General features: G+C 42.0%; 1 protein-coding gene across 2 annotated transcripts in view; it reads right to left on the bottom strand.

Annotated features, from left to right (window-relative positions):
* Positions 1–14072, bottom strand: part of LOC106590058 (cadherin-20) — a 167799-nt gene that overhangs the window by 26152 nt on the left and 127575 nt on the right. For both annotated transcript variants that reach the window (XM_014180571.2, XM_014180570.2), the window contains exons 3-7: positions 11231–11525; positions 10330–10449; positions 2223–2390; positions 779–966; positions 153–406 (exon numbers count right to left, since the gene is read on the bottom strand). In XM_014180571.2, the coding sequence (XP_014036046.2) occupies positions 153–406; positions 779–966; positions 2223–2390; positions 10330–10449; positions 11231–11525 (1025 nt within the window). The remainder of the gene's footprint in view (positions 1–152; positions 407–778; positions 967–2222; positions 2391–10329; positions 10450–11230; positions 11526–14072) is intronic.

Genomic DNA, 14072 nt, shown 5'->3' with positions numbered 1-14072 from the left:
CACTCAGAGCTGTCACATCAGCTCAATGTTTTTTTTTAAACACAGCCTTGTACACTCCAATACCATACTGACACCATCTGGCCACAAGATGACATTACATGACATTGGTTAAAACATTTTGGGTGTTATTTTATTGTTAACCCTGTCCTCACCTGATGGAGTTATTGGAAGAATCAGGGTCTCTGGCAGAGACTGTCTTGAACACTGTGCCGATCTCTGCTTCTTCAGAGACCTCTATGTAGTACGCAGCAGAGCTAAACTCTGGGGGCTCGTCTATATCCTCTACGCTGACGTGAACAATGGTAACATGGCTGAACGGGCCCTTGTCCAGAAAACGGTGGTCCAGGTGTGTGTTGGCTCCTTCTATCTTCAGAGTGTAGCTTGCTTTGCTCTCAAAGTTCAGAGGCTAAAGGGGAGAGAGACATGTTTACCGCATTAGTAGGTACGTTGTATCATAGGGACAATTAATATAAATATTTAAATAAAGAGGTTGCGGAGGTTTCTGTGCACTTAGGCACCTCCACAAAAAAAAGGTTTACAGGTAGGTTGAGAAGGATCCACTAGGAGTGAATCAACTGTTTATCAATCAAATAATGATTCTAAATTAAATTGAGTTCAATGTGACTTATTGCATTTACATTTTAGTCATTTACTGCTGTGTCGACTTCTCTGTCCTCTGTCAGAGGACACTCAAAGCATGTCATTACCTTTCATTGAAGTCTACCCTGTGTGTGTGTTTTCATTGGTGTAACCTTTCATTGATGTCTACCCTCTGTACCTTTTTGATGGTGATGATGCCAAACAGATTGGTGGGGTCTGTGCTGATGTCGAAGGTGTCTCTCCCGTCTCCGTCGATGATGCTGTACCTCATCTCCGCGTTGATGCCAATGTCACGATCCTTCGCCCGGATACGACCCACAACAGACCCCACGGGAGCCGACTCCAGAACACTCATCTGATACAGCTCTGAGAATGGGAAGGAGAGAGGAGAGAGTTAAATACATTTCTTTAGTTGATGAGGTATTATGTAATAACATGTGTTTGCTCATTGTTCCTCTAGAGGGTGCCACATTTATGTAATTACACCAGGACATTAGAAGGATAAACCACAGACCGTTGAGCACAAATTGGTTCAGTCTGAGAGACGGTTCGTAAATTGGGTTGTATTGTCTTATGGGTCAACGAGAATTAATTTCAACAATTTAACCTAATTTCAAAAACAGGGCTGACAGCGGTTCTCAATTTGCCGTGCTCCCTCTGTCTGAACTGAAACGGTCACACATTATGGTTGTCAGACAAGTGTACCCGAAGCTCCTCACAACATATTAAAGTCTCACTTAAGCGATGTGACTAATTTGAGAGAAGAGAGGGGGACGTGGGGGAAATAAGGGAGGAGAAAGGGGAAAAGACGAGACCGCCAGTCAGGCAGAAAGCTAGGGGATGGCTGAGGATAGACAGATGATAGAGAGAGATGAACTGCTGATCTCTCATTGGACGGTAATGTGGAGATCAGGAATGGGGCCAATCAAAGAGACAGCATTGGGGCCGGAATGGGACTGGTGGCCGGGTAAAGAGAAAGAGAGAAAGAGAGGTGGGGGCATGGGTCGACTGGTGGCCGAAGAGGGATGGAAAGAGGGCGAGTAGTGAGAGGGTGGGGGAGGGGGGTAGAGGGAGGGATGATGAGGATAGAAAGAATAATGTGAGAGTGGGAAGGGTTAATGGGCTGGTGACAGACTGGTGGCCAAAGTAGATGATGAGGAGGAAGGAGAGAGAGAGAGCATGGTCTGAAGGAGAGGGACAAGCGAGGGGATACACTGTTGATTAAGTGGTGGAGAGGGCTGGAGAGAAAGAGCAAGAGGAGAGGACAGCAGAGACGGAACAGGAAGCGAGACATCCCACTCCCATTTTTTTCTGACTCATGTACAGTCAATGAACTAAGTAGACGAGACCCAGCTGCTGTCACATTGGTGTCTATGGGAGAGCCACCCCTTTAAGTAGACCTGAAATGTAAAAATGAAAATGGCCTGAGTGGTAATCGGCCTGAGTGGGACATCTTCATTTATCCACCACCTTTGAAGACAGAAGAGCAAGAACAAGAGGAGTGGAGAGGGATGGTTAATGAGAATGATGACAAGGAATTCAACAGTTGTGAAGATAAAATGAAGAATGGAATCCAAATAAACAAAAAGCCACAGGAGAAGACAGGAGGCTCTGCTTCTTACTCTGATCAAACACGGGTGGGTTATCGTTGACGTCGCTGAGGGTGATGTTGACGACAGTGGTTCCAGCCAGACCTCCTAGCTGGCCTCCCATGTCCTTGGCCTGGATGATGATGGAGTAGATCTCTCTGACCTCTCGGTCCATGCCCGCCAGAGACACACGCACCACGCCTGGGGGGACAGGGGGAGAGAGAGAGAGTGGGAGGACAATGAGAGAGAGAGAGAGAGAGAGAGGGGTGCGGGGGGAGAGGAGAGAGAGGTCACAGTTTGAAATGGTGTGATGGGAGGGTTAGCGGTGTAGTAGATGACTGGTCGTCAGGCAGATTAGGGACATGTCTTAGACTGGGCACCAAATAGCACAGTATTAAAAATGTAGTGCAATTTGTTTTTAGCGGAGCCCTATAGTGCAAAAGGGAATAGGGGAGTGCCATTTCGGTAGCAGCCAATGTCTTCTTTTCACGAATGAAGTCAGAATGTTATACTGTAGTTCAGGGATCTTCCACTTGATTCAGCTGCAGGGGAATTTTTTCTTGAGCAGATGCTCATGTAGCCAGAACATAATTACCAATAATTTGGAGAGCGCAAATTTATCGCAAGAAGCCCAAACAAATATAACATTAGACTAAAACATAATTTCAAACCTTGCTTACATTTGTATACGATCACATATACAGTGCATTCGGAAAGTATTCAGACCCCTTCACTTTTTCCATATTTTGTTACGTTACAGGCTTATTCTTAAATTAATTAAAATATTTTTGTCCCCCATCAATCTACACACATTACACATAATTGTTTTTGCAAATGTGTCAGTCAAAAGTTTGGACACATCTACTCATTCAAGGGTTTTTCTTTATTTTATAACACATAGAATCATGTGTTAACCAAAAAAGTATTAAACAAATCAAAATATATTTGAGATTTGAGATTCTTCAAAGAAGCAACCCTTTTCCTTGATGACAGCTTTGCACACTCTTGACATTCTCTCAACCAGCTTAACCTGGAATGCTTTTTCAACAGTCTTGAAGGAGTTCCCACATATGCTGAGCTTTTCCTTCACTCTGCGGTCCAACTCATCCCAAACCATCTCAATTGGGTTGAGTGATTGTGGAAGCCAGGTCATCTGATGCAACAATTCATCACTCTCCTTGGTCAAATAGCCTGGAGGTGTGTTGGGTCATTGTCCTGTTGAAAAACAAATGATAGTCCCACTAAGCGCAAATCAGATGGGATAGCGTATTGCTGCAGAATGCTGTGGTAGCCATGCTGGTTAGGTGTGCCTTGAATTCTAAATAAATCAGAGACAGTGTCACCAGCAAAGCACCCCCACACCATCACACCTCCTCTTCCATGCTTCACGGTGGGAACCACACATGCGTTGATCATCCGTTCACCTAAATCGTGTTGTCTGCTTTGCTTAATATAAGACATTTTAAATTATTTATACTTTCACTTTTGAAACTTAAGCACATTTAAAACCAAATACTTTTTGACTTTTACTCAAGTATTATTTTACTGGGTGACTTTCACTTTTACTTGAGTAATTTTATGAAAATTGGGTACATTTTCCAACACTGGAAATAGTAAAAATAAAGAAAAACCCTTGAATGAGTAGGTGTGTCCAAACTTTTGACTGGTACTATATATATATATATATATATATATATACTTATTTTTTGCTCAGAAAACTTGGGGGACCAAATAAAATCAACTGCGGGCCGAGTTCGACTTGCAGGCCACCAGTTGGGGAACTCCGCTGTAGCGACTGTATTTGCTTATTCATTTTGGATTTGCCAGTTGTTACCATTGGCAGCCACAAGAGTGCATTCTTAACCCTGTTGATATGTGCCGTATGTGTTTACGTTCAAACTGTATTACGTTCAGCCTGTATGTGTGTGTGTGTGTGTTTCCTGGAGTAGCAGATGGGGGTGCCTCAGTTATGTGCCAAAACATGGAAGTCTACTAACATAACTAAAGCACATCCATTGTAACTACTATTGTTTATTCCAAGATGGCATAGCAGTCAGACGTCCTTTGTCCTCCTCTTGTCGTGTCCCGTGTATATATATATATATTTACATATTTTCTTCGCATATTTTTTTCTAAAAACTCAACCTCAAAACACTCTCCTCCAAACTGCCTCACCAATAAAAAAAAAGTATTATTTACCTCAAATCTGAAATCCACAACAGAAGCTAGCCAGAGGTTAGCCAGAGGTTGGCCAGTTCACTGGCTAACGTTGGAGTTCAGCTAGCCACGGTTGGCGGTCATCAGCTATCCCTTAGCTCGAAAAGCTATCGCCAGTTTTTACAGCGCGACTCAGACCAGAGCATACCGGACCTATTTTCTCTCCATATCCCCAGATTTCTACCGCAGGCTCTGGACATTTACACCTGGATCTTGCAGCTAGCTAGCTGCTACCCGAGTGACTATTGGCTAACGTCGGACTATTGGCTAACGTCGTTATCTGCCCGAGGGAGTTATCCAACTGGCCCCTCCATCGCGACATAACCTGAACACCCATCTGCGGCCCGCTAATCGTTAGCTGTCTTATCGGCTGCTATCTGAATAGGTCTATCGGACAATTTTCTTGGGCCACTATAACTATAACTATTTTGCCAATTGGACTGGTCCCCCCTACCACACAGAACCCCACTAATCTACACACAAAACGCACGAGGTGGCTAAAAACAGACCTCCCTCCATCTTCTGCCAGCATGCTACCTATGGCCCGGCTAACTGTCTGAATCTCACTGGACCCTTATGATCACTCGGCTAAGCATGCCTCTCCTTAACCTCTATGGGACCCCTTCCCGTTCTCATCCCGGTAATGGGATTGCTTGACAAGATAGCAAAAATCTAATAATTTCAATTTCTCAAACAATCAACTATTTTACACCATTTGAAAGATAAACACCTCCTTAATCCAGCCACGTCGTCCGATTTCAAAGAGGTTTTATGGCAAAAGCATAAAGTTAGATTATGTTAGGAGAGTACATTGACAAAACATTACACACAGCTATTTTCAATGCAAAGACAGGCGTCACCAAAAGCAGAAAACCAGCTAAAATTATGCACTAACCTTTGACAATCTTCATCAGATGACACTCCGAGGACATCATGTTACACAATACATGCATTCCTTTGTTCGATAAAGTTCATATTTATATATAGAAACAGCATTTTACATCGGCGCGTGATGTTCAGAAAATATTTTCCCTCAAATGCTTCCTGTGAATCAGCGCTACAATTTACAAAGTTACTATTCGAAAACATTGGTCATATCTAATATTGTCATTCAAAGAATTATAGATTAACATCTCGTGAATGCAACCGCATTGCCAGATTTAAAAATAACTTTACTGGGAAATCACACTTTGCAATAAACAAGGTGCTATGCTCAGAAAAATAGGCTAGGCGATACAGGTTAGCGCCATCTTGGAACCATCTAAAATCAAATATACTATTGTAAATATTCCCTTACCTTTGATTATCTTCATCAGAAGGCACTTCCAGGCATCCCAGGTCCACAAGAAATGTAGTTTTGTTCGAAAAAGTTAATATTTTATGTCCCAATAGCTCCTTCTTGTTAGCGCGTTCCGAAGGCTACTCATAATGTACGAGGCGCGCGGGACTTGTCGTCACGAATGTGCAAAAAAATATATATTTACGTTGGTTCAAACATGTCAAACGTTGTATAACATAAATCTTCAGGGCCATTTTCAATCAGAGCTTCAATAATATTCAAGGCCGACGATTGCATTGTCTTACTAAACGTTTCAGAAGGAGAGGGTACCCATGGGCGCCCGCGTCATAGTAGTAATGCCACTCCCCTTATGACCAACTTTCCAGGCCTCTCTTTCGGTCAGTTTCTACCGGAGAAGACTCAAACCACTTTGTAAAGACTGTTGACATCTAGTGGAAGCCTTAGGAAGTGCTAAATGAATCCTAACTCACGGTGTGTTTCATAGGCAAAGTGTTGAAGGTGATTCCACAAATCAGATTTCCACTTCCTGCATGGAATCTTCTCAGGTTTTGGCCTGCCATATGAATTCTGTTATACTCACAGACACCATTCAAACAACCTTTTGTTGTCTTCGTCAGAATGCACACCCAGGACTGCTACTTCAATAACAAATGTTGGTTTGGTCCAAAATAATCCATCGTTATATCCGAATAGCGGCGTTTTGTTCGTGCGTTCCAGACACTATCCGAAATAGTAAAGAAGTGTCGCGCGCATGGCGCAATTCGTGACAATAAAATTCTAAATATTCCATTACCGTACTTCGAAGCATGTCAACCGCTGTTTAAAATCAATTTTTACGACATTTTTCTCGTAGAAAAGCGATAATATTCCGACAGGGAATCTCCTTTTCGGCAAACAGAGGAAAAAATCCCAAAGGCGGGGGCGGTCGGGTCACGCGCATAAGCCCAGTGTCCCTTGATCGGCCACTTGAGAAAGGCGATAATGTGTTTCAGCCTGGGGCTGGAATGACGACATTCTGTTTTTTCCCGGGCTCTGAGCGCCTATGGACGACGTGGGAAGTGTCACGTTAGAGCAGAGATCCTTAGTAAATGATAGAGATGGAAAAGAAGTTCAAGAAATGGTCAGACAGGCCACTTCCTGTAAAGGAATCTCTCAGGTTTTGACCTGCCATTTGAGTTCTGTTATACTCACAGACACCATTCAAACAGTTTTAGAAAATTTAGGGTGTTTTCTATCCATATGTAATAAGTATATGCATATTCTAGTTACTGGGTAGGAGTGGTAACCAGATTAAATCGGGTATGTTTTTTATCCAGCCGTGTCAATACTGCCCCCTAGCCCTAACAGGTTAACATGCATGAAACCAATGCTATTGCTGTTACAGAAGTCATCAAAAGAGCGCCTGGGGAATAGGAGTGGAGCTTGGCACTGCAGGGCCTGGATTCACCTCTACATCACCAGAGGAACAGAGGAGGAATAGGATAAGGGTACGGCTAAAAGCTATGTGAATTGGTCGTCTATGACGTCCGGAATAGAGAGTAAAAGGAGCAGGTTTCTGGGGGCGATAAATAGCTTCAAGGTATAATGTACAGACAAAGGTATGGTAGGATGTGAATACAGTGGAGGTAAACCTAGGCATTGAGTGATGATGAGAGAGATATTGTCTCTAGAAACATCATTGAAACCAGAAGATGTTTTCGCATGTGTGGGTGGTGGAACTGAAAGGTTGGATAAGGTATAATGAGCAGGGCTAGAGGCTCTACAGTGAAATAAGCCAATAAACACTGACCAGAACAGCAATGGACAAGGCATATTGACATTAAAACCTGTTGGGGCTAGGGGGCAGTATTTGCACGGCCGTATAAAAAACGTACCCGATTTAATCTGGTTACTACTCCTGCCCAGTAACTAGAATATGCATATACTTATTATATATGGATAGAAAACACTCTAAAGTTTCTAAAACTGTTTGAATGGTGTCTGTGAGTATAACAGAACTCATTTGGCAGGCAAAACCCTGAGACATTTTCTGACAGGAAGTGGATACCTGATGTGTTGTATTTCCTTTAAACCTATCCCATTGAAAAACACAGGGGCTGAGGAATATTTTGGCACTTCCTATTGCTTCCACTAGATGTCACCAGACTTTAAAGTGTTTTGAGTGAGACAGATGATGTCCCATTAGACACCTGGCGCGAGTTCATGTTGGGTACCCTCGTTCCAATACGTTATAAAAGAGTATGCATTCGTCCACCTTGAATATTATTCATGTTCTGGTTAAAAAAGGCCCTAATGATTTATGCTATACAACGTTTGACATGTTTGAACGAACGTAAATATATTTTTTCCCCTCGTTCATGACGAGAAGTCCGGCTGGCTTACATCATGTGCTAACAAGACGGAGATTTTTGGACATAAATGATGAGCTTTTTTGAACAAAACTACATTCGTTATGGACCTGTGATACCTGGAAGTGACATCTGATGAAGAGAATCAAAGGTAATGGATTATTTACATAGTATTTTCGATTTTAGATCTCCCCAACATGACGTCTAGTCTGTATCGCAACGCGTATTTTTCTGGGCGCAGTGCTCAGATTATTGCAAAGTGTGATTTCCCAGTAAGGTTATTTTTAAATCTGGCAAGTTGATTGCGTTCAAGAGATGTAAATCTATAATTCTTTAAATGACAATATAATATTTTACCAATGTTTTCTAATTTTAATAATTTAATTTGTGACGCTGACTTGACTGCCGGTTATTGGAGGGAAACGATTTCCTCAACATCAATGCCATAGTAAAACGCTGTTTTTGGATATAAATATGAACTTGATAGAACTAAAAATGCATGCATTGTCTAACATAATGTCCTAGGAGTGTCATCTGATGGAGATTGTAAAAGGTTAGTGCATCATTTTAGCTGGTTTTATGGTTTTGGTGACCCTGTCTTTGACTTGACAAAACATTACACACAACTCTTGTAAATGTACTGTCCTAACATACTCTAAATTTATGCTTTCGCCGTAAAACCTTTTTGAAATCGTAAAACGTGGTTAGATTAAGGAGATGTTTATCTTTCAAAGGGTGTAAAATAGTTGTATGTTTGAAAAATTTGAATTTTGACATTTATTTGGATTCAAATTTGCCGCTCTTGAAATGCACCTGCTGTTGATGGAGTGCACCACGGGTGGCACGCTAGCGTCCCACCTAGCCCATAGAGGTTAACCTGTTGAGGGTAGGGGGCAGTATTGACACGGCTGGATAAAAAATTTACCCGATTTAATCTGGTTACTACTCCTGCCCAGTAACTAGAATATGCATATAATTATTGGCTTTGGATAGAAAACACTCCAAAGTTTCTAAAACTGTTTGAATGGTGTCTGTGAGTATAACAGAACTCAAATGGCAGGTCAAAACCTGAGAGATTCCTTTACAGGAAGTGGCCTGTCTGACCATTTATTGTCTTTCTTTGACATCTCTTTCCAAAACTTAGGATCTCTGCGGTAACGTGACACTTCCCACGGCTCCAATAGGCTCTCAGAGCCCGGGAAAAACCTGAATGTCGTCATTCCAGCCCCAGGCTGAAACACATCATCGCCTTTCTCAAGTGGCCGATCCAGGGACAGTGGGCTTAGGCGCGTGCACTGGCCGCCCCCGTCTTTGTGTTTTTTCCTCTGTTTACCGAAAAGGAGATTCCCGGTCGGAATATTATCGCTTTTTTACGAGATAAATTGCATAAAAATGTATTTTAAACAGCGGTTGACATGCTTCGAAGTACGGTAATGGAATATTTAGAATTTTTTTGTCACGAATTGCGCCATGCTCGTAACCCTGATTTACCCTTTAGGATAGTGTCTGGAACGCACGAACAAAACGCCGCTATTTGGATATAACGATGGATTATTTGGGACCAAACCAACATTTGTTATTGAAGTAGAAGTCCTGGGAGTGCGTTCTGACGAAGACAACAAAGGTAATAACATTTTTGTTATAGTAAATCTGATTTTGGTGAAGGCTAAACTTGCCGGGTGTCTAAATAGCTAGCCCGTGATGGCTGGGCTATGTACTTAGAATATTGCAAAATGTGCTTTCACCAAAAAGCTATTTTAAAATCGGACATATCGAGTGCATAGAGGAGTTCTGTATCTATAATTCTTAAAATAATTGTTATGCTTTTTGTGAACGTTTATCGTGAGAAATTTAGTAAATTGTTAGTAAATTCCCCGGAAGTTTGCGGGGGGTATGCTAGTACTGAACGTCACATGCTAATGTAAAAAGCTGGTTTTTGATATAAATATGAACTTGATTGAACAAAACATGCATGTATTGTATAACATAATGTCCTAGGGTTGTCATCTGATGAAGATCATCAAAGGTTAGTGCTGCATTTAGCTGTCTTCTGGGTTTTTGTGACATTATATGCTAGCTTGAAAAATGGGTGTCTGATTATTTCTGGCTGGGTACTCTGCTGACATAATCTAATGTTTTGCTTTCGTTGTAAAGCCTTTTTGAAATCGGACAGTGTGGTTAGATTAAATAAAGGTGATATATATATATATTTAAATAATGCAGGTCTGACAATGTTTTGACACTTTTGGTTTTGGTTTCCTCTGTGCTTACATACCAGTCTTGGGCTCCACAGAGAAGTATGGCTGTCCTTGCAGAATGCTGTAGACCACTCTGGCACTGTTACCATATGTAGGGTCATCAGCGTCTGTCGCGGTCAGCCGAATCACCTCAGTGCCTGGGGAGGGAGGGAGGGAGGTGTAGAAATAGAGTGACTTGGTGAGCAAAAATATTTCCAAACAACTGGAATGACTCATTCTGTTTCTATATGGTTATTTCAACAAGGCCTGTTTACAAAATGGATTGGTCCATCTGCATAAAACTGCTCCAATGTTGACGATAGGTGTAGGCTATTAGAGGTAACTGTGTAGTTATTTTCCACCTAAAAGTATATGCACTCACTTGTGGATTTATAAATATTGTATCCCACTGGTGCAGTGTGTAAGCAGAGACAGAATTGTGATGGCATTATGGCGATACTGCAGAGACATAATTATTTTGGCTATTGTGTGCACATAACCAAACATCCTCATCTCCTTCCCAGCGTACACTACTCACAGAAACACACTGCTGTGAATAACCAGCACAACAGAGACATACTATATAATAGAGAAACAGAGTTTGCTAACTGAACTAGTAGAATTAAAACTAAGCAAAGACTGTTGATGAATGGATGAATGGAACGTTTAGAGGCAGCAGCATGGCGTCCAGCTACACTCTCTAGCTGTGTTTCTGAAATTGTCCTGGTCAAAAGTAGTGCACTGTATAGGGAATAGGCTGCCATTTTGGATGCACACTGTGGCTTTATATGCCGATTCTCCACAGTTCTCCCAAAATGTGCGCTTACACACTTTCTGTCATGGATTTAAAAACATTGGTGTAACCATTGGCTTGAGGGAGTTTCCACTATTGTAAAATCCATTCAAGGTCTCCGACCACCACAATCTCTACTGACTCACCGATGGTTGACATCTCAGGTATGCAGGCTTGGTAGGGCCCATCCAGGAACTTAGGTTCATTATCATTGATGTCCTGGATCTTAACGATAAACTCAGATTCGGGCTCTAGGGGTCGGTCTGTCTGTCTGTTCCAGGCCTGGGCTTGCAGCAGGTACTGGGCCTTGACCTCGCGGTCCAGCCTCTTGATGGCATGGATGTCTCCTGTACTGTCATCAATGGTGAAGGTGGTGCCAGCACCGTCTCCTGATAGTATGTACTTGATTGAGCCATCCCCTAGGTCCATGTCTGAGTGGAGCTGTGGGGGTCACAGGTCAGAGGTTAGGGGTTAGGGGTCAGAGGTTAGAGGTCAAGGGAGGTTAGAAAGTACAGCTTTGTTGTAGGGCCCTGGTCAAAAGTAGTGCACTAGGGTTCCATTTGAGACGCAGCCTGAATTCTAATATGTGATGCTATTATTTGACTTCACTGAATCTGTGACATTTCACTACTTCATTGTTTCACGTCACAAGATGGTGGTTCAGAAGATTTCTGTACAAGAAATGAATAGAACATGGAATATAGTCCTTTTTTGGGACAGTTCCACTATCTACAGATCTAAAGTTTAACTCCTGGCTCGACACCTGTCACACTGAGAGGGTCTCCTCTGCTTTGTTATATAGGCTCAGACAAAAAGGAAAGTGTTAAGTAAATGGAACGAAAGATATTCTAGACACTCATCCACACTAGTGCTCCATATAAATTAGTGTGGAATGTACTGTATATGCAGAGGTGTCACGCCCTGATCTGTTTCACCTGTCCCTGTGATTGTCTCCACCCCCTCCAGGTGTCGCTTATTTTTCTCAGTGTATTTATCCCTGTGTTTCCTGTCTCTCTGTGCCAGTTTGTCTTGTATGTTTAGTTAAGTCAACCAGCGTGTTTTTTCCCCATACTCCTTTTCTATTCTCTTTTGCTAGTCTTCCTGTACACGACCATTCTCTTGCCTACCACTTTTTGGATTAATAAACAGTGTAAGACTCCAACCATCTGCCTCCTGTGTTTGCATCTGGGTCTCGCCTTGTGCCTTGATAAGAGGTTGTGTCCCAAATGGCACCCTGTTCCCTATATAGTGCATTACTCTTGACCATGGCCATATGGGAACCCTATGGGTCCTGGTCAAAAGTAGTGCACTAGGGAATAGGGTACCATTTGGGAGGCAGAAATAGATTCATTGGCACAAGAAGATACCTTGATCACTCAAGCGTTGAAGTGGATTGAACATTTGATCAATGATGATAAACCCTGCAGCTAATCAGAGACCACATCCAGCCGACCACGACAACATTGATTGAAAAGTTGAGAACTGTCATCAAACAGTTCAATAGTAATGATGGTGGGCATTTAGCAGATGCTTTTATCCAAAGTGACATGCAGTTAACACATTTATATCGTGACACAGGATATGACCCAGATGCAAAGACAGGAGACGGATAGTTCGGTTCTCCGACTATTTATTATAACAAAGGGGCAGAAAAAGGGCAGGTCGAGGGCAGGCAGAGGTTCGTAATCCAAGGCAGAGCCAGAAACAGGGTCGGAACCTGGAAGACTTGAACTTGAGAAATGGGAAAATGCTGGTAAGACCTGACAAAACAAGACGAACTGGCCACAGACAAACAGAAAACACAGGTATAAATACAAATGGGATAATGGGGAAAAATAGGAAAACACTTGGTGGGGGTGGAGACAAGCACAAGACAAACACGAACACTGTTCAACATGTCACAAGAGCACGTTGTTGACCTGGGCTTGGAACACCGCGGGATCGTTGGTCAGTCCAAATAGCATAACCAGGTACTCATAGTGCCCGCTAACCGTGTTAACCTCTCTAGGGTAGGTGGCACCAAATCGTCCCACCTACGTAACAGCCAGTGTAATCCCGTGGCGCGTTATTCAAAAACCTCAAAAATGCAAAAACTTCAATTTTTCAAACATATGACTATTTTACAGCTATTTAAAGACAAAACTCTCGTTAATCTAACCACACTGTCCGATTTCAAAAAGGCTTTACAACGAAAGCAAAACATTAGATTATGTCAGCAGAGTACCCAGCCAGAAATAGTCAGACACCCATTTTTCAAGCTAGCATATAATGTCACATAAACCCAAACCACAGCTAAATGTAGCACTAACCTTTGATAATCTTCATCAGATGACAACCCTAGGACATTATGTTATACAATACATGCATGTTTTGTTCAATCAAGTTCATATTTATATCAAAAACCAGCTTTTTACATTAGCATGTGACTAGCATGTGACTAGCATTCCCACCGAACACTGCCGATGAATTTACTAAATTACTCACGATAATCGTTCACAAAAAGCATAACAATTATTTTAAGAATTCTAGATACAGAACTCCTCTATGCACTCGATATGTCCGATTTTAAAATAGCTTTTCGGTGAAAGCACATTTTGCAATATTCTCAGTAGATAGCCCGGCATCACAGGGCTACCTATTTAGACACCGAGCAAGTTTAGCACTCAACAAAGTCACATTTACTATAAGAAAAATGTTATTACCTTTGCTGTATTCGTCAGAATGCACTCCCAGGACTTCTACTTCAATAACAAATGTTGGTTTGGTTCAAAATAATCCATAGTTATATCCAAACAGCGGCGTTTTGTTTGTGCGTTCAAGACACTATCCGAAAGGGTAAATAAGGGTGACGAGCATGGCGCAATTCGTGACAAAAAAATTCTAAATATTCCATTACCTTACTTCGAAGCATGTCAACCGCTGTTTAAAATCAATTTTTATGCAATTTTTCTCATAAAAAAGCGATAATATTCCGACCGGGAATCTGCG

This window comes from Salmo salar, chromosome ssa29, assembly GCF_905237065.1.
Source record: "Salmo salar chromosome ssa29, Ssal_v3.1, whole genome shotgun sequence".
Taxonomy (NCBI): domain Eukaryota; kingdom Metazoa; phylum Chordata; class Actinopteri; order Salmoniformes; family Salmonidae; genus Salmo; species Salmo salar.
This window is presented reverse-complemented; position numbering and strand designations above follow the sequence as displayed.